The sequence below is a fragment of the Caloenas nicobarica genome, chromosome 6 (genome assembly GCF_036013445.1).
Source record: "Caloenas nicobarica isolate bCalNic1 chromosome 6, bCalNic1.hap1, whole genome shotgun sequence".
Taxonomy (NCBI): domain Eukaryota; kingdom Metazoa; phylum Chordata; class Aves; order Columbiformes; family Columbidae; genus Caloenas; species Caloenas nicobarica.
Genome location: NC_088250.1, coordinates 26761767 through 26781250, shown reverse-complemented (window position 1 = coordinate 26781250; position 19484 = coordinate 26761767). Strand labels below are relative to the sequence as shown.

General features: G+C 37.6%; 1 protein-coding gene across 1 annotated transcript in view; it reads left to right on the top strand.

Moving 5' to 3' along the window:
- Positions 1 to 16779, top strand: part of XRCC5 (X-ray repair cross complementing 5) — a 51103-nt gene extending 34324 nt beyond the window's left edge. The window contains exons 17-21 of the mRNA XM_065637540.1: positions 6949 to 7058; positions 7579 to 7675; positions 9674 to 9741; positions 14395 to 14466; positions 15271 to 16779. Of these exons, the coding sequence (XP_065493612.1) occupies positions 6949 to 7058; positions 7579 to 7675; positions 9674 to 9741; positions 14395 to 14466; positions 15271 to 15285 (362 nt within the window). The 3' untranslated portion in view covers positions 15286 to 16779. The remainder of the gene's footprint in view (positions 1 to 6948; positions 7059 to 7578; positions 7676 to 9673; positions 9742 to 14394; positions 14467 to 15270) is intronic.
- The last annotated feature ends 2705 nt before the right edge of the window (positions 16780 to 19484 follow it).

Sequence of the window (19484 nt, the reverse complement as noted above, 5' to 3'; positions counted from 1 at the left end):
AGTTGTGGCAAGATAAACCTCATCTGCTGAATAGCCACTAATGTAGCACTTCTTTTCGACCAAAAAGATTTGCAGAGGACCTGGAGTGAGGTGCTAGTTATTTCAACAAGGCCTTTGGTACTTTTGGACATAGTTTGAGGAGAGTGTTAAGTAGTAGATTTGTGATACAGTCTGTTAAATCCTACATAGCTATTTCTCTCCAGAATTTCCAGACCTATAAGCCAGCTAGTTTTACACGGATTTTGCATTAGCTCTCAAAGAAATGGTTTATTGAAAAAAAATTTGGAATTGTGTTCTCAAATTTCAGATGTATTAAGATACAGTAAAACAACACTGCACAATATATTGGAATACAGAAACTGAAAGTTGACTAGTTTATTACAGTAATTAATTTTATCAGGTAGGAAGCTTTAAGGCAGAAGTAAGTACAGTGATTACCCTTGAAGATGTTTTAACTAAAGAGTGCTTAAGTATATCCACTTGGTAGCTGTGCTGCAGATAACTGCAGTACATGTTTGGATGGCTTCTGAAATTTTGAGCAATTGGCTTCTATTTTATGTGCGATCTGCTCTGTAATTACAAGGTGTAGTTAGATAGAACGTAGTGCAGTCATCCATTTAAAGGGGAGGTAGAAGCCACTATACATAAAAACATGGTCTGCATATTATTTGTTTTCTTCTGCATAATCCTTTTTCTGCTTTGGAGCCTTTTAGGTAGCTTAATACATAAAACATTACAGGCATGTTTTTAGTGGCTTGCTGTATTGCATTCTGGTTATGTAAATAGTAAATTCTGCCTTAAAAGTATTCAGTAGTTCTAAGGGGGTGTTTTAGTATAATTTTATATTGTATTTAATGATGAAACATTTTTTCCTCTGCTAGAACATATGAAATGTAAAATATCTTTCCAGGAAAGCATGATCTGTGGTGTTAAAATAGTTTATTGGGAAAAAAAATCACATTGTATGTTTCAGGATGCAGACAGGAGAACTACTGGGTTGCATCCTGGTTTGCTGCTTTATTGTGTAAAAAGAGCACCCAGTGTAGTCTTTCAAACTGAACAGAGCCTACCTGCTCATTTTAAAACAAAATAGCAACAGAGTCCCTCCATAGGGAGGAGAAAGACCTTTCAACTGATTGGGAGTGGGGTTTTTTGGTAGAGAAGTTGTAGCAATAGGAAGAGGTGTATTTTAAATATTGATAGTAGAGTGGCTTTTTAATTAAGCTGCAGGTTAATGGCATGCATCCTCTTCAGTCTCACCCAAATTATAAAGTTATCTAGACGAAAGTATGGCGGGGGGATTTTTTTGTTGTTGTTGGTTTTTTAAACAGCTTGTAGGAAGTCCTGATGGTATATTTATCATCCAAAATGAGTACCAGTGCATCTCCTGCAGTGGCCTCTCTGGGGTTTGAAGAGCAGGGTTTGTGCTGTTCACAGGAGAAGCCTCAGTGCAGGTTGGACAGCCCGTGTCTGCGGCCGTGTCTCGCAGCAGACCAGACTAGAGAAACGACGTGTCCACTCTTAGTGGAACCTGGGTCACCAATGTGTAAATACATATTTTTAGAAAATCTGAGAGTTTCAAATTGGTAAGGGTCTTGGGGATAGGTTTTCTGAGGCTGGCCGCTCATTTCCTGAACAGTAATCAACCTTGTTTTGAATTGACATCTGTGCAGTTTATTACAGCAGGGATCCGCTTACAGCTTACATGATGAGTTGTGTGTGATGGTGTCAACTTACTGTTTTATGTTGATTGCTCGTGTAGCTAGCATTGTGTATCCCCTCCAGATATCTTTATTTTCTTATTTGCGTTTGTGGCCAGAGAGATGTCATTTTATGCAGGTCTTATTTTGAGCAGGTTACAAGTGCACAGTCATTCCAAAGAACAGTCTTCTGGTAATGTCTTCTGGTATTTTTGTCAATGAATCCAAATAAAATAGATTAGTTTGCCTGAGTAGAATCCAATCGTTACTCCCAAGGGTGGACAATGAGTTTCTTCATTGCTGTGACTACAAAGATTCTCAAATGCAGTGAGTGCCATCTTTGTAATGCTAAAGGAGTAGCCACATGGTGACCAGTGTGTCCTCTTGGACTGTTTAAAGGTTTCCATCCATGACTGCGTTTCTGGAGAGCAGAAGGTGCCTGGTATGGGGTGTTGTCTTTTTATACACTTATGTAGACGATAGGATGGCTTAATGGAGGGTCAAAAAAGGATACTGACACATGCATAGTATTTTCTATGATTTGTAAATTTTCTGTGCAAGTTTACAGGCCAGATTTCATTGCATTTTACAGGACTCCTATCTGAGAACTTGATGTCTGAAGTCCTGTAGTCAAAAGAGCTTATTTTATTTTACTGATTGCAGATTTCTCTCTTCAGTGACAATGACAACTGCAGACATAAGAAAAAATGTCCCGAGACAAATTGTACCAAATGCTCATTTTTATATTTATAGAAAGTTTGTTAATATTTTTATTCACAGGCATTCCTAGGAAAAAAAAAAATTAAGAGTCAGTAATTGCATGTGAAGATTTCAGCAAATACTCTGTCATGCCTAAGGTGCCACGCTTTTGCCGTGGCATGTAGATAGCTGCTTTAGTAAAATGTAAAACACTGGCTTTGCACTGAATGCTTTGTATGCATAAAAGCATTGGGTATAAGAGATTTGCAATGGGAATTTTAGCTGCAACAAGGATGACATTTTATTCCGAGATTTTCTATAGAAATGTATATAGTTAACTACCTCGCTAGACCTAAGATAATTTAAAAAAATATTAGTATTTACTTCACTTTTTGTTGATGTACGTCTTTGCAGTTCATCTGCATTTTTATCTTCCTGGATGTTTTTCTGTATTTCGGAGACTATTCATGCTCTACTGCTAGGTAGGCCAAATGCAGTGACTGGTTTGATGAAAATGATTCAGTCATTAGAAAGTATTTGCAAACCAAATACTTGAGTATATAAAATCGCTTTGAAGTTTTCTGTATGTCTGCTTCACAGAGAAGATGAAGCCAGATTCGTCTTTGAAGGGCATAGTCATCGGGTGAGCTCTGATTTGCAACGAACAGAATTTGAATTAGATGTTATGAGGAAAAAAATAATAAAAAAAAATCACAGTGATGGTAGTCAAACATTGAGAGAGGGGCCCAGAGAACTTGAAGACTGACTATCTCTGGAGCTGTGTGAACACTTGATCCACAGCGACCCTGGTTTGAGTAGGGATTTGGGCAACGTCCTTCAGACATCCCAGCCTAAATTGTTCATTTTGATACCCACAGGCTATTTAGAGAGACCATTTCAAAACTGAACAGCACCTCATAGGATACTGGAGTGGTTCAACAGCTCTTGACCTTAAAGTTGTTGTTTGTTGGTTTAAAGATGAAGGAAGTACTTACAAATTAGGACAGTTTTCAGTTTTGAATCTCTTCCTTCTTTTCAGTTACAAAAAGATTATACTTATAGAGCAGTAGGTTAAAATTAATTATCAGGTGATTTAACTGCTTCGTCAGTGACTCTTAACTTTAAGCACTGTCCATGAATACAAATCATTACCACCACCAGTGGATAAATCAAAAGATTGGTAAAAATAGGAGTCTTTCATCTACAGAAATAACTGGGTTTTTAACCTGATTATTTTTTTAGGGGGAAAAAAATCCCCAAGGAATAGAACTGGGACTATAATACAGTTTTATCTATTATTATTCTGTAATCTGGTTGGCATAGTAATCAAGATCAAGGACTGGACAGAACAAACACGAAAATATAAGTACACTTTTGTACTGTAACCATTCAGAGATAACAAGTGAATATGATTGTTCATGACATACTTCACAAGAAGTAACAGCACTGGTGAGTGTATTTTAGGGTAGAGAATGTGTCTGAATGCCAGTGGGGAAGGGATTAAATTCTGTTAGAAAAAAAGAGCTTCTATTCAAAGATTTTTTTTTAAATTAAATTTTTTTTTAGCCTGTAGTTATCCAGTCTTTAATCACTATATTTGTTATCTAACCAATCAGGTACAGTAGAAGGAGGAAGCAGGAGATAAAGATTTCTTGTGAGATCAGCCGAATATGATGGTTATTAGGAGTGCTGGAATTCCAGCTAATGGAAAATGTAGACGTTTGTGCATTTACTTCCTTAAATGTGTGTGAGGGATGAGGGAAGTTGGGAGAGAAGGAAAAAAGTTGTTATTCTACAGTGTTAGCCTGAACAGACTGTTGGTTTGTAACTCTGGGATCTGCTCTTCAAAACCCCAATGCTTGAGATTTGTCTGGGACACATCAGAGTTAACGCACAGCTTAGTTAGACAGACATCTTTATGCCTTTCTCCAAAAACAGGGAGATTTACTTTTTGCAGCACCCAAACCCAAAGATTCACACTAATGGAAAGGCAGATGACAGGCAGCAGGAGATCAACAAAGTTCTCAGACAAGAAGTGTAAAGGAACAGAGTCCACTTCAGAGAACTCCCAGTTATAATCCTTGCCTACCACCTCTGGTATTGTCTTTGCCCCCCTGAAGTAATTTGGTAGTCTAATCAGAACACAGGGATTTTATCTATTTTAGATTCATTAGTCACTGACCTGTCATTTAAGTGAGACCAAATGGACAGTCCAAATTTTAGCCAAGCTGTTTCAAGATGTTAGAAGAATCTGACTTAAAATATTGCTGCCACGTAACCTCTTTCATGCCTATATTGTGGTCTTTCAGTGCCTAGTAAAACAGTGTAGAGTTTTTTTAGTTCCTTACAACAGATTTCAAAAGGAGGCAGCTCACAGTCAGTAGCAAGAAAAAGTCTTTTCTTCTTATGCCTGACAGTGCAATCAAATGGAAAAAGATTAAAAAAAAAAAATGCAAAAGAAGTAAAGTGATAATTTCAAAGACTATGCTGGAATCGTTCTGGCAATAAAGACTTTTATTGCACCCTTGTAATGCCCGGGGTTTTAATTTAAAACATCAATGAAAAGGCAGCATTAAAAGAAAAAAAAAAACAACACACCGCAACACCACCACTGAAAATACCAGCAGGACTTGGTTTTATTAGTGCAATTCATAAGAAATTAGAACACTTAATGACAAAATCCTTAACCATGAAAAAAATAGACTGACAACTTGGGGAGCTTAAGTAGTGAGACTTCAGTATAGTTTGTCAGCTACTGGTAAAATAAATAGGCAGAGTGAGCTGCTGGCCCTTGGAGCAGCAGGCACTCGAGCTCGCTGTGTGCTGGGAGCGCCGCTGTTGCACGGAAACATCAGCCGCCTCCTTTTCTAGACACTCGGTACGGTCAAAAGCTAGCCAGAGAATTATCAGACTTCTCTTGTTTCACTCTTTTCAGAGTTCTGTCCTTCAGATTCAGTTCAATTAGACATTTTATAGAACATAAATATAACAGCTAGAGCTGTGAATGCTTGCAGTGGGCAGAGGGGAATATAGTATTTAAACAATGTTTGCTTCTTGCTGTGTTTACTTATCCTGGTTTTGTCCATGACTCCAGCAGATTATTTTCTATGTTGTTTCCAAGTTGCAGTTACATATATGCCCATAACATCTGAACTATAGGTCAGGCTAAAGGTTCTACTGATCCAGTAACCTTTCTTTAACAGTACAAGAACAGGACAGGCAGATGCTGCGACTTGTCCGGAATGCTTTCCTGCATTTTCTTCCTCAACGGCAACATCATCTTTCATCTCCCTTGATAGGGTTCCTTTTCTAAGAGTTCTAACAATTTGTTCGAGCATTTTTTTAAGCTATTAAAACTTCTAGTATCCCACAGCAGCCTGTGGCAAAGAGGTTAACTGGTTCTGTTTGAAGAGGTACTTTTTTCTTTGTTTGTTTTTAACCCACCTTTTCTTGTTTTGAGAGAGGCAGTGGACTATCAGTCCCTACTCATCCTTCTCACAGCGCTTCTGAGTTTGTGGATCGCTGTTGTACGTACACTTCTCACACTTTTGTCTGCTCAGGCTGAGGTGCCTGCTAGAAAGTAAAATTGGAGAGTTCCTCTCCTGTAATTAAACGTGAAGAAAATGAGAGTGATCTCCCCAGGGAAAGGGTGGATTCCCCAACATTGGACACTTTTAGGATTCAGCTGGACCGGGTGCTGGGCCATCTTGTCTACACGGTGCATTTCCCAAGAAGGGTTGAACCAGATGATCCTTTTGGTCCCTTCCAACCTGGTGTTCTATTATTCTATGAAAATAAAGGACTAAAATCCAGCAGGTGTGAGTTGGCCTTGCAGAGCTCTTGGGGACGTTTTCACTTGTTGCACTTGCAGGAGTTTATGGCTGCCTACCTTTTAGGAGCTCAACAGTGAGGGTGAAACTGCTGTTCCCCTTCTGGTCGGTACAAGTCTCATTGTTTGCCTCTGCTTCTCTCTGTCAAGCATGCACAGTTTATAATACTTATCTCCATAATCAGCATTGCCCCGATGAAAAATCAAACTACCTGTACATAGCCAAGATAATACTCTAATGTCAATAACAAAGTAGTCTTTTAACTGCAATCACCCTACAGCTGTTGTTTTGACATTATTACACCTTCATTGTGAATTTAATGCTTTTATTGAAATATGCATGTATTTCAAAGGACATTTAGGGCATCTTCTAGTGTTGTAAAACATAACCTTCCTCAGCTTTAGGATCCCCAGTGTTCTGGTTTTACTTTCTATCAAATGAGCTGGGCCAGTGCTTTTTTTCTTGGCTTTGAGGGAAGGGGAAGATTTTTGCCTTGGCAATGCTTGGGTTTCTTCCTCTATATCTAGCTTTTCCAGAGAGGCTGAAGTAATTGACAGTAGCTTAGATAACAATTATCAGCTTGAGTAGTTTGAGGTGGTATGGGTATGATTAACTCTTTTGATGCCTGTGGAACAGAAAAAAAAGAGATGTGAAGGAACTTTTTTTTTCCCCTTGAAAGTGTACCTTCTTTGATTTATTTTTTTCTCCTTGTCTTTCAGTGAGTCAGCAGTTGATAAACCGCATTGATCAGTTCCTGGAAAATAAAGGTTCACAGTATTACATGAAAGGGATCAATTGTATCAGAGTTTTCAGAGAGGAAGCTGTTAAGGTAATGTTAATATGTGAAAACTCTCATCTCTTTCAAATTAAAAACGTGATAGACCTATTTGCTATATTAGAAACTTGATAATTTATTGCTAGAGCAAAAAAAAATTGATTCGTAGTTTAAAATCTACACAGATTAAAGTTTAGGAAGATACTTGCATTTTATGTTTCTTTATTACTAGAACATGGATTAGCATCTCTGGTATTATTTGCTGTTGTTTGTTTTCTTTTAAACATAAAACCACAAGGTCTTTGACCTGATACTTGTAAAAGAAAAATAAACAATCCTACCAATTTACTTTTAAGTAAATCTAGTTACAAGAAAGTCTTTCTAGCTTTCTGAAAGGCAGTCTTTGTGCCTCACCTTTCCTTGGAACTCTTGGTTTTAGTAGGGGTAAAACCCAAAATCTGTACTGACCTTTGTGTTCACCATGTTGGATGACTTAATGAAGAATTAAGTTTGCAGTGCTCTTCAGTAAGCTACTTTAATATTTCTCCGTTATCATTACTGTTATTTTTTTCAGCTCTCCAAGGTTCAGTGCTTTAATGATTTTCTGCAGGCCCTGAAATCAAAGATGGAAGATAAAGCCTTAGCTGATTTCTGGGAGATCATAATACAAGGTAGAATGGTGTTTTAAAAAAAAAAGTATTTCTAGTTCTATTATCCATTATGTAATGTTATGAAAGAGCAAACCTTGTTAGCAATGGGACACTTAAACTAACCTCAGAGTGGTATTTTGGTATGGTTCATTCCTGCAGCCTGTTTGAAAACGTAAAAAAAGACTTTCATGTTGCACCTTCCTTTTCTGCACTAATAGTTTTGTATCAGCAATATTCATAATGCCTTGCCAAGTCTTGTTGAAATGGTAAATTAATTGTGGAAGAAGAGAGACAAATTAAATGTTACAGGGTAAGGAGCAGAAGATATGATTTCAGCTGAATTTCAAAATAAATGGAAAAAACTCATGCAGCAGAGATATAAAAAGATTCTTCCAAATTAAACTTCAAAAAAGCATAGATAGCATTGAAATATGTCACTGATCATTTTGTGTTTAAGCAACCTGAAGGACAGAGTATGCGGTAATATGACACCTACCTATGATTAAACTGGGAGATACGAGGCAGTGTGATTCCAAAAGACATTCAGAGACTACGCAAGTGATAAATGAAGGAAGATTTTCACAAACATGAAGCCTGGTGGACTAAAAAAATCTTTTACGTCATACTCTCGTTTTTAATTGGAACCAGTGCTGAGAAAATCTGTTCAATGCCCAGCTGTATCTCTTAAGGGTGCATGCTATAAAATGCAATGATATGCTTTTGTACAGCGCTTTCAAAGTGACAAACTCCAGACAATCTCAAATGTCTACTTTGTCCAGCATTTTCAAAGTATAAGGTGCGAATTTGTTTAGGAACCCAAACCAACAGCACAAGGCAACACTGAAAGAATATGATATTCAGTAGTATTGTAAGGGACTTTCTCTGAAGAAATTTGGAAAAAAACCCCAAAATAACAATCACAAAAAACCCAAAAAATTTTGCAGCTAGGAAACTAGCATCTGCCAAAGCCATACTGGAATACTGTTTTAGTGTTGTTTAGTTGGTACAAACCAGGGTTTTTAACAAACTGGAGTACATTTTTTTAGAAAAAAAATTACAAAAACAAACAGATGGTATTTTCATACAAAATAGATTGTATTCTTGTGAGAAGATGAAAAAATCATGGTGCTTTATGCATAATCTCTCTGCTGTCACTAGTTAGCTGAAATTGGTTTTGCTTGCTGCTATCAAAAGCAGAAATCCTGTTTTCCCTGCTTTTTGCCACATGACCCATCCCTTCTTTTCTACCAAATGTGGCATTGGGCTTTGTCAGGAGCGACTGCAGTCACCAAAAGAGGACAGATGTGAGTTAATGAGTTAGTGGCTCAGGAGCAAGACAGATCTGTTTGACAAGTTCATTTGTCTCACAAAACCCTGCCATGTAGTTCTATGGGCACATTGAGGTGGTTTCACACTTGTGCCTCTGCCGAAGCCTTTGTGAATCTCCTGTTCTTCACGCTCACACCCGCGGGCACAACCATTCATGAAGCCAGGTGATAGGCCAGACTGGAAAAACTATTGGGGTAAAAAGTAATCGAGGTTTGATTTGGATTTTTTTTAGGGAGGTCACTGAATGGTGGTGCTGGCACAACCAAAGAGCACTTTGGTAGTCAGACTGTAGGTAATCCCAGCATAAGTGCTTGTAGGAGTTAATTTTTTGAAGGCTATTAAGGACCTAAGAGCTGTGAATGACTAAAAATGTAATTTTTGATAGATTTTCAGCATTTAATCTGTGGTCTATGATTTGAGTGTCCCATTAGTTTGATTGTCATAATATTAGCAGTTTCCTAAATGGATACTTCCACAAGCTTATGAATATGCTCATTAATTTATTTTTATATCGTAGTTGACTCATTTATGCAAGTCACATTTTCCTTTGAGTAATATTTTTTTAAATTTTTGCTGGTGATGATGACACATTCAGAAGCTGGAATTTGGAAGACTTTTTTCATTTCTAACATTAAGTGTGATTTTTGGGAAGCCTTCTAGTGATGTTTTTATGTCTTGTCTTTTTTTTAGACAGAATTTCTTTGATCACTAAAGATGAAGCAGAGGGAAGTTCAGTGACTAGTGAAGAAGCTGAAAAGGTATCGTTTTTTTAATGAGCATCTATTTGTGTAGAGCCTGTGCCCTAGAACAGAAGATTCCTTCTTATGTGGATAAATCTTTGGGTGAATGAAATAGGATCCATATGAAATTGCCCCAATTCAGAGCAAAAATAATTCCCTAAAACATTTTGCTTTAATTGGTATTTAGAAAGTAGCATGTATTGACATCATTAGCTGAAAATATCCTCTACAAAGAAAAATAACTCAGTGTAGTGCAACAGAAATAATTGATTATTTATATATGCAAGATCAGTATTTGAACTTCATAGATAGAACTCTGATCTCATTGTCAGCACACAAGTTCGAAAGTCAGGATACTTTTTTGTCTAAAGGTGGTTGAACTCTAGCAATGTAAAATTGTTATGGATAGTTTTCACCATGTATGCAACAATATTGGTATTTTCCACTTTACACAGCTCTTGTGGATTGGTGGACACCATAGCTGATGCTGGTATTATTACTGGTGATCATATTAGATCCTTTTGGAAATGAAAGTTTGGGAGTATTTGCAGGTATTCTTTCTGCAGAAATATAACACTTCAGTTACTGCAGTGATGAATGAAGGATGTCACAGTTACAAAGGAGTGAATTCTAACAGGCAGAGTGGTGCCTTCTCTTTGAAGGAAAGCAGAATTCAGAGTTGCTGTCCAAAATGGTATTTGTGTGGAGAGTGTAAGATGAGCGTTCTTGTATCAGGCTGCTAGCCATGATTTTAAATAGTTTAGGAGGAAGATGATCCTTGTATTACAGACCCTTCAAGGTAAACCTGTGGCTAAAATCACTAAGTACTTTGCAGAGAAGCAGCTTTTCTAAGATGCCACATTGATTTTTGCAACTTCCAGGATTTACATTAGCAATAACCAGAAGGGGGTAGAAGTAGGTCCTCCATGAGTGAATTAATGAGCGGTTAAAAGTTTGTAATTTAGAAACTGCTTTTTTCATCTCTAAGGATTTACCTCAAGGTGAGGAAGGCACAGAAATGTCATGAAAATGAAAAGCTAACAAACTAAGAAAGCTAAGCAAACGTGCAGACTAGAAATGGCAGAATATGATGGTTTTTTCTAGACATGAAAGACCTACTGGCTTTTTCTCATCACACATAATTGTATAGAGCAACTTTTTTCCCCAGTGGTGGTTTTAAAGAATATCAGTTTTTGTTATATATTCCAAATGCTGTGAATTTACTTGGAAACTTCCAAAGATAGTATGTTTCTTGAGCATTTAACTTCCTAGTCTGAAACTACCATTGATGCTCAAAATGTGGTAATGCTGTGTGAAATAGCCACTATTCCTTAAGGAAATCTGTACTAGCCATGAAGACATTACAATGTGCTGTTGTCTTAACTGTGAGCTTGTGGTGGCTAAAAAATACTGTGCCTTTATAGGAACATAGCACAAATTATAGAGTACCAAGAACTAGATTTACAGGTGTCGGACTAAGCTGGAGCTAAGCATTTGTAGACCAACTTCAAAATAATATTTCGGTTTTAACGTCACCCTGCAGTCAGCCAGGTGTTGTAATACAGGAACTTCTTTTGTGATTGATTGAAGGTCCTACAATGGCCGTGACTTCCCTTTAAAATAGGGGAATATGAGAGATTGCATGAAATCAGCTCTGCAACAGAGTTCTCTAACATGGCAGTTACCTTGACTTTCGGAATAAAACCTTTTGCTAACAAGGCAGTCGGCAATCTCAGTAATTCACTAGATAACCACCTCCCCACACGCTCTCCAGATGCAAACCCAGAGCCCTGATTTGCCATTGTCTGTTGAGGGTTTATATGACTTTTTACTTAAGAAATCGGAAGACTGCATGTTCTTGGAGTCGTATCTGCAGAGACAGAAAATTTTATCTTGAGATTATGGGGCTGATCTAAAATCTCATCCTACTTGGTCCAGTTAAACCCTGTCACAGGTTTCCTGCGTGATACAAGGCCAGCATTTTCCTATGTCTATAGTAGACTGCACAAATGGTTTGTTTTCTATACTGAAGGCCTTACCCTTCACTAAAGGGTTATGTTGGATCTTTTAAAATATCACACAACAGAGCAAGATGCAAGTTTTCTTTACTTCTGTAACAGGTCACGTGCAAGTGTGTAGGTCAAGGGACTGGCTGTCGGTGCGGTCCGATGTGACACGAAAGCCTTTTCTCTTGTGTGCAGATCGCTAGCTGATAGCTGTTTCAGGACTCTTTTGGTGTAAGTTTTCGGGTTTATAGTGTTGTTGTTTGAAGGAGAAAGACAGACATACAAGGTTGCTGAGAAAAAGGACTTTAAGTGTTGTGTGGTTTTGTTGTGGTTGTTTTTCTGCACTGATAGTGGAAATACTCTTTATAGAGCATGAGGATGATAGGTTAAAAGAGCAGAAATGTCAAGTGCTTTTTCTGGTTGCCTTGGGGAAGATAATGGATTTCAGCAAAACTATTATATGTAGCTTCTTTTGCATAAATGTAAAACAGGTTTTGGAAGAAAAAACAACTTTGAATGTTCAGGATTTGATGGTAACTTCAAGTTTCAATTTATTGCAGTTCTTCATTATACATTTATTTAGCTTGCTTTACCTAATCTAGTGTGGGAAAGCTAATTTGGAAAACTTTGAAAAATGTGCTACTTTTAGAAATACCATTTGACTCTTAATTAACTGTTTAAAAAGAAATTTGATCTGGCACAAAAAGCCTTTCAGAGCTGACAATGTAATTAGCTTTTAGTTTCATGGTATGTGCTTTATATTACTACTGGATTGAGAACTTTTCCAGCAAAAAAGATACACAGACATACAGCACCTTGAAATTCTAATTCCTTCTGGCCCCATCACCTTCTCATTTTTTTGCAGCTGCAAAATCTATATGATAAGTTGAAGTCAGCATGTTAAAACGTGAGTGTTGTTTGTGGAGTAAGCTTTCTACATTCCTGTTGGATGTTCCTGTTTAGGATGTAGGAAAGGTCTGACCTTTGGGTGGTGAGACAACCAGGCAGAGGTTTTCTACATCCTCTGTATTTGGTGTTAACCAAAAGCAATGTATTTGCTTTTCATCCTAGTGGGTATGGTACCTGGTACTTTCCCACAACAGGTAAGTTCTCCATGTTTTACCCCTTGTCTAAAGCTGTCACTATTGCTCTAGAGAAGCAGAATATTTTATTTATGTAAAATAATGTTTAAGCTTTTGACAGTACAAGTGTGTTGTCTCAGAGACTCATAGCGCTCAGGTGGGGATCCCATGACCTTTCACACAACCTTATGGCTGTTACAGTTTGAGTCCTCAGGTAAACAGTAGCTTGCTTTCAGGAGCCAGCTGTTTGCACAAGAGGTATTTATACCCTGTTTAATGTGGTTATTTTCTAGCTAGTTGTTCTCTTTCGTCATCTAGAGTTATAGCTAAGCTGTTTCTGAATTAATGATGATGGAACTCAAAGTCATGGAATGTGGCTTTTCTTCCTCCCCAGCTTTCACAGACATCTTTTTATCTGGGGCAGGGTTCTTCCCAGCTCTGTATACTTGTTCTGGTGCATTTTAGTATGAAAAAGAAAATTTATGATTTGATAAAAAGGATATTGGTAAAGAGACCATAACTAAAACTTGTAAGCAACTAGACCCTTTTTAAGTAAGAGTCAAATACTTGTATTTTTTTTCTGCCATTCTAACTAAATTATTTTTTTTACTAAGAGAAAAATAATTCAGAGGTGACTGTACTCGAGATATAGTCTGTATGCTTGATTTCAGTTGTTATAGTATCTGAGCAACTTACCTTTACCTTCTGTTTGTGGATGCCATGCTTTAAGTGAAGGGCATATGGGGAGTTGTATCAGCAGCTACAGCAATAGAATTTTACGTAATGAATTTTCTATTTTTAAAGACTGGCATTCTAACCATCTTGTGTGTTTGAGGGTTGGTTTTTTTTTAAATTCACGTCTTTGTTCGTTTGTTAAATGTTAATTGAATTAAATGGGAAACTTTTAAGTTCCACGCAGAACTAGAATGTCACACTTAAGAAATTTGCTAAACAAGCCATTGGTCAGCTCACATATGTATTCATATCAATGGGGGAGCGTTTTGCTGTCCTTTAGCATTTTGTAGTTACATACAATACTACTTTTTAAATTATATTTTTTTAAGAACATATATATGGCCATGTTGTAATAGAAAAAATTTCTGTCTAGCCCAGAATCCCATGTTTGACAGTGGAGAGTAACAGACGGGTAGGGAAAAGTGCACAGACGCAGGCTCCAGGCACTGATGTCTCAGGTGCTCCCTGTGCTTGAGGTTGTTTCTGTGGACTTTGACTTCAAAGGATTTTTTCCTCTCTGAACTTTCCCCATCTCCTCCTGAGATTAGGGACTAATATTTGCAGCAACCTTATTACAGTATGTTCTACAGCTTAACCTCTTGTTGTGTGAAGAACCATATCCTTTTGTCTGTGATTCAACACATTTCACTGTGAAATCCCTTAAAAGCAATTCTTAAGAAATTTCCCGTATTTCGTGATGATTTTGGATGGTGGAAAACAGAAAAAACTTCATTCATAATTTTTAATTACAGGTGGATTTGTTTTGATATACAAAGGAGACAATCTGTTAATTTAACATGTGAGGTCTGAGTTTTGTTGGTATCATATAAATACATTTGTGTTTTCAGTTCTTGGCTCCAAAAGAAAAGAAAAATGAAACCCTGCCTCCCACAGATGAAGGTGGTGATGTTGATGATTTGGTGAGTACCATAAAGACATGGTGTGGCTTTCGAATTTAACTGTAACTGCAAGGAGCAGTGAGAGACAGCGAGTGCTTCTTAAAGCAGTAAATTGGAGTGCATGGCTTAGCAAACACCTAAGGAATTGAGTCAGAAAGAGCCATGTAAAATTACTTATTTGCTATTGTAAACGTAACCAGATGTGTAATTTCATGATGGCAAACACTGTGTTATGTAGTTACACAGGTGTTTACATAGGTTAAATGTGTCCTCTAGTGTGTTTCAAAAGAGCCCATGAGGCTGCTCATTTGATAGCAGATTGTTATAATTTACTATAATAGCATTTAACAAAGCTTGTAGATCTAGAACAGCTATTTATGTGGGTTGAAAACTGGAAATAATTTTTAAAAGATGTTTTAATCTTCTCAATTAACCTTCTTTATATAGGCTTGCTGAAATTCAAGGATTTCAAGAAGCTTTTTTAATAAATATTTTAGCTATTTTTTACAGGCGAGTCATTACAAATATTTCTCCAAGGCTTAAGCTGATAACATAGACAGTTTAAAGAAGATTCAATAGCAGGCAGATTTCTACTTTGGGTCTGTGCTTTTTAAAATCTATAAATTGAACATACGATTATGTGAAGATGAGATTTTTCTGTGTGTTTTTGTACTTTATAGCGGCTTAGTATTAAGTTCTACGCAGTCCGTTTCTGTTACATGACAAGGATTTCCGAATTTGCTTTGTTTTCTAAGTGCTAAACACACATACGAAATAACTTGAATTCAGTGCTGCTTCTTCCAAATCTGTTTCTTCTGTTTGCAGCTGGACATGATGTGACTGGGCGATATGTGGTGACTATGCAAGCGAAGGTTTGGAAGAGATCTCCCCGTGAGATGGGGCACAAAACCAGGATGTTAATGAGAAGACAGTATATCCATCTTTATTTTCTTGAATGCGAGCAGAAGTCCCAGAGACATTTCTGTTGGTATAAATGTCATCTGACTTTTTAAAACTAGAACAGAAGATTGAAATAATCTGAAGTATTTTGTGAAGTAATGATACTTTTAGGGCATATCTTTTTTTTTTTTTTTTTTGTCATTTAGCACACTGAATCTAGCTTATCCTTGGCATTGCTTTCAGCTAAATACTACTAAATTTAATGAGAATCTGTGCTGGCGCCTGAAATTCTTGTTATAATACATTGCCTGGGAAGGAAGATAGAAATGTCACAGTGAGGTTACCATATAATGTTGAATCTTTTGTGGAGTTAACTACGTAGCATTGTTGTTACAGAAGGGGAAAAAAAAAATCTCTATTTTCATGCCTTTTTCCTATTAAAATAATAAAAAAAAAACCACCACAGAGAGGAAAAAACCCCAAGCAAACCAAAAAACCCACAAACAACGAGGCTTATGGGAAAAAATTCTAGGACAGAGAGTCACAAAGTAATAGTTTAAAATACACAACAGAATCTCAAGCGCACAGCAAAGCCATGTCTGCTGATTTTGCCACAGTGTACCCAGATCAGTAGTTACGGGCATCTCTGTACTACAGGTTCTCTGTCCTGTCAGCTCAGCAGCAGCTCAAAAGTCTCTGTCTCTTTCTGTTATAGACTTTCCTGCTTCATTCTTAGACTTTTAACTAGTATGGTTACTCCTGTTACCAAAAGGGTGAATCAATTGGTTATATCCTCATTCCGTATGCTGTAAATAACTGCTAACACAGAGCAGAAGAATCCGTGCAAGCTGTGTACTGACACTTGTGACAGATAACTGACAGTAATTAACACTAGTAACCAAAATGGAATACTGTCTACACAGAGCAATCCAAACTAGTCAAATACTGCTTGGAAAGAGATACTCAAATTACAGATCTGGAGAGACTCTAATGACAGCTTCACAGATGCGTGTTTGTTACAACCAGATTAATTCCTTTAAAAAATTTATTTCATTAGTGCAAATGTATAACACACTGTGCAAAATGGTACTAAGTTCATAAAAAATATAAAAATCATGAGCTGTAGTTAAATGTTTTGGAACATCTGCACTTTATACTGAACAACAGTTCCTGTGTGGGAAACAGCAATTGCTTTTTGCCCCTACCTGCTTGCACAGTGACCTGCTCTGTCCTATCTGACATCCGTAGTGAGTGAGATCCTGCAGACTGTGAAAGGGCTTCTCAAATGCAGATGGCAGGGAGTAAGTGATCTTTCCAGACCTTTAGAACATTTGTGTCACCAGAAGATATTTTTCTGAACTGGAAATAAGAAATATTTGGTCAGTCCATTCTTTTGAATGTCTTTTATGGCAAATGTATAGAGTATAACAGTGGCTGGAGTTTTTTTACATTTTATTAATTTGTTTGATTAATAAAATAGTTTTAAAATGCTTTTGTCGTCTTCAGAACCATGTTTGCTAAAATCAAATTATTAACTATCTATGCAATACCTAAGAAGGACTATCAAAAGCCCCTTTTCTGGACATAAAATGCAGACACTGAATATCAAAAGCCCTATATGGAAGCGGCGTGTAACGACTTGTTCTATTCTTTACAAACTCTAAATTCACAACACCTCAATAAAATAGTTTTTAATGTTTTGCAGAGATGTTGAGAAGTCTTGGTCAAGACCAGACAGGATACAGAATCACTTCACAAATCAAAACAAGGATTAGGGCTTTCTGTTTCTTTTGAACCAGTTGACCACAGTCTAAAGAGTGTGTTGCTTCTGTCAAGCAATTCACATTTAGTTCATGGAGTATTATTACGTAGATCTTGTTACCTATACAGGACATTTAGGCTTGGTATGGTAACTGAGTTGCTAGTACTGAAGAGGGGAATGGTAATTTATGACTCACAGTTAAAACAAGTGAAAGCAAATTCTTAGAAGGCAGGTGAAGTGCCTTTCATTCTGCCCAGTCTTCTGGTTATCAGAAGCTCATGATACGTCTTACTGAGGGTCTATCAGATAGCAACCTGACTTTACACTTGTTCTTTGGCAAGGGGCCAGCTTTCGGGTTCTTATTAAATGACTGAAAGAGATCTTTCACTTAGTTGATGCTCACATTTTCAGTTCTAAAGTTTGATCTAGTTACTCACTAATTCCATTGAAGATACTTGTTCTGAATTGCAATACTGGCCAGTCTTCAGAAGCACTAGGGCAGTTAGTCTTCCACTTCAAAGCAAACATGCAGGGAACACCACCATGCAAATTTGTTTTCTTGCAAGTAGCAGAACATCCCCTGTCCCATACTTCATAGCCAGAGAAATTGTCAAAGTGTCTAAAACCAGAAAAGATAATGGCTCTGATTTTGTTATATGTTACTGATTTGATTTTTTTTTTTTTTTTTCTCCTGGAAGGAATGTCTCCCTGGAGAGCTCTTTGGGTGCTAATAGTATGGGACAGTAACCTTGGTTAGCCTTGTTTGATGAGAGATCAAAGCTTATGGTTGTTGTCTGTGTCTTTCCTATTAATCTGCTGCTCTCATATCTCGTGCAGCAGTATCAGTCAGCTTTGGTGGAGGGGCGGTGATTTCGGCATTATGTTTTAAAAGATTTTTACGAAAGTTGACACTGGGAAGAGGTGAAAGGGAAAGGAATGAGGAGTTCAGCCTTCTTTCCCTCTTCAGCTGGCCTGGCAGCTGAGAGTACGAGCCAGCAGGCTGATCATCACGTCACATCAGCAATATCATGTGTTGCCTAGTCCACAGGTCCTCTTACTTCTTTTCTTCTTCAATTAGAAAAGGATTGAGGACTAGAAAAGATACTTTGTACTGTGGACTTCAGGAGGTGGAAAGTATCCAGAGATATTATACCAGGAAGCCTAATTAACATGGGATCTCGGGCCATGGCATGAAACTGAATACTGCACAGAAAGGACAAAATACTGTTTTGGGGAGGCATAGAGGAAGAATGAGGCTCTTCCAGTAACAATGTACTGGGAATCTCTAGGCAACCAGGATATATTAGTTCTGCTAATGAAGCGGGTTGCTCTTGTCACAGAGTAGTGGGATCTGCTAACTCTAACACAGTTCTCGAGTCTTGTCTCATTCATTTTTGTACTCAGAAACCCAATTTGTGCTCTTGGACAGTTGTGAAAATGTCACAGAAGTAGTGGAAGATAACTTCCAAAATGTTACATATTTGAAGGCTTGTGATTTGTGTGATACTGGGTTGGCTTGAAATGAATTATCAGGTCAACAGCATGGTGTCAACATGTTTGGAGAGTTCTAGAAGCAAGGCTCCATCTCTGTCCTCACAATGTGGCATGGAAATATGACACACATACCATCAAAGCACATCTAATGCAAGGAGATCTGTTCTGCTGCACTGCGCTCTCTTAGTTGTCAGGGTAGATTTTCTTCTTGCTAACTTTCTTGATATTTTGTTTTTGGCAGGATTGTCTGTGCAGTGTTTGGGCAGGGTCTTTGGAACGAGAAAATGAGGAAGAAAATTCTTAGTCATCTGTAGAAGACTGGAGAAGATATTTAGGCTGTGAATTCTGCAAACGAAGCCCTTCTTTATATTCTGCATTTGCACATTGCTTAGCACAGCAGATCCTGCTCTTAGGATGAGGTTGTTTGCTGCTACCACAAGTCAGATGCTGTAAGGGAAGAGTTCCCTTGTGATCTCGTTGGATTGGGGGTAATCTGGAAGGAGGAAGAGTTTTGTTAAACTGGCAAATATACTGGTAGATATTCCTGTTGTGCTTATAAGCAATAGGATTGTTTTGGTGTTGTTCCACCCCCACCCACAGTGAAATAAGCAGCTAATTTTAGCTGTTCATTTGTGACAAAGTAAAACTCATTTCCACTAAACTTTCAGCTTTACTTCCTTTTCTCTTCTGTCTTCATTCTTCTCTTGGTACTAGTACAGTATGAAACATATAGTGGAGCACAGTGTGGCAGCGTTAACAAGAGTAAGTAGCGGATGTAGGAAACCTCCAAGTTTTCTCCCTCTTTTGAGATGCCGGTTACAAAGATTGTTTAAAATAAAAATGTTCCCAGCACTAGCAGGGAACTGGAGGCTCACCCAGGCCT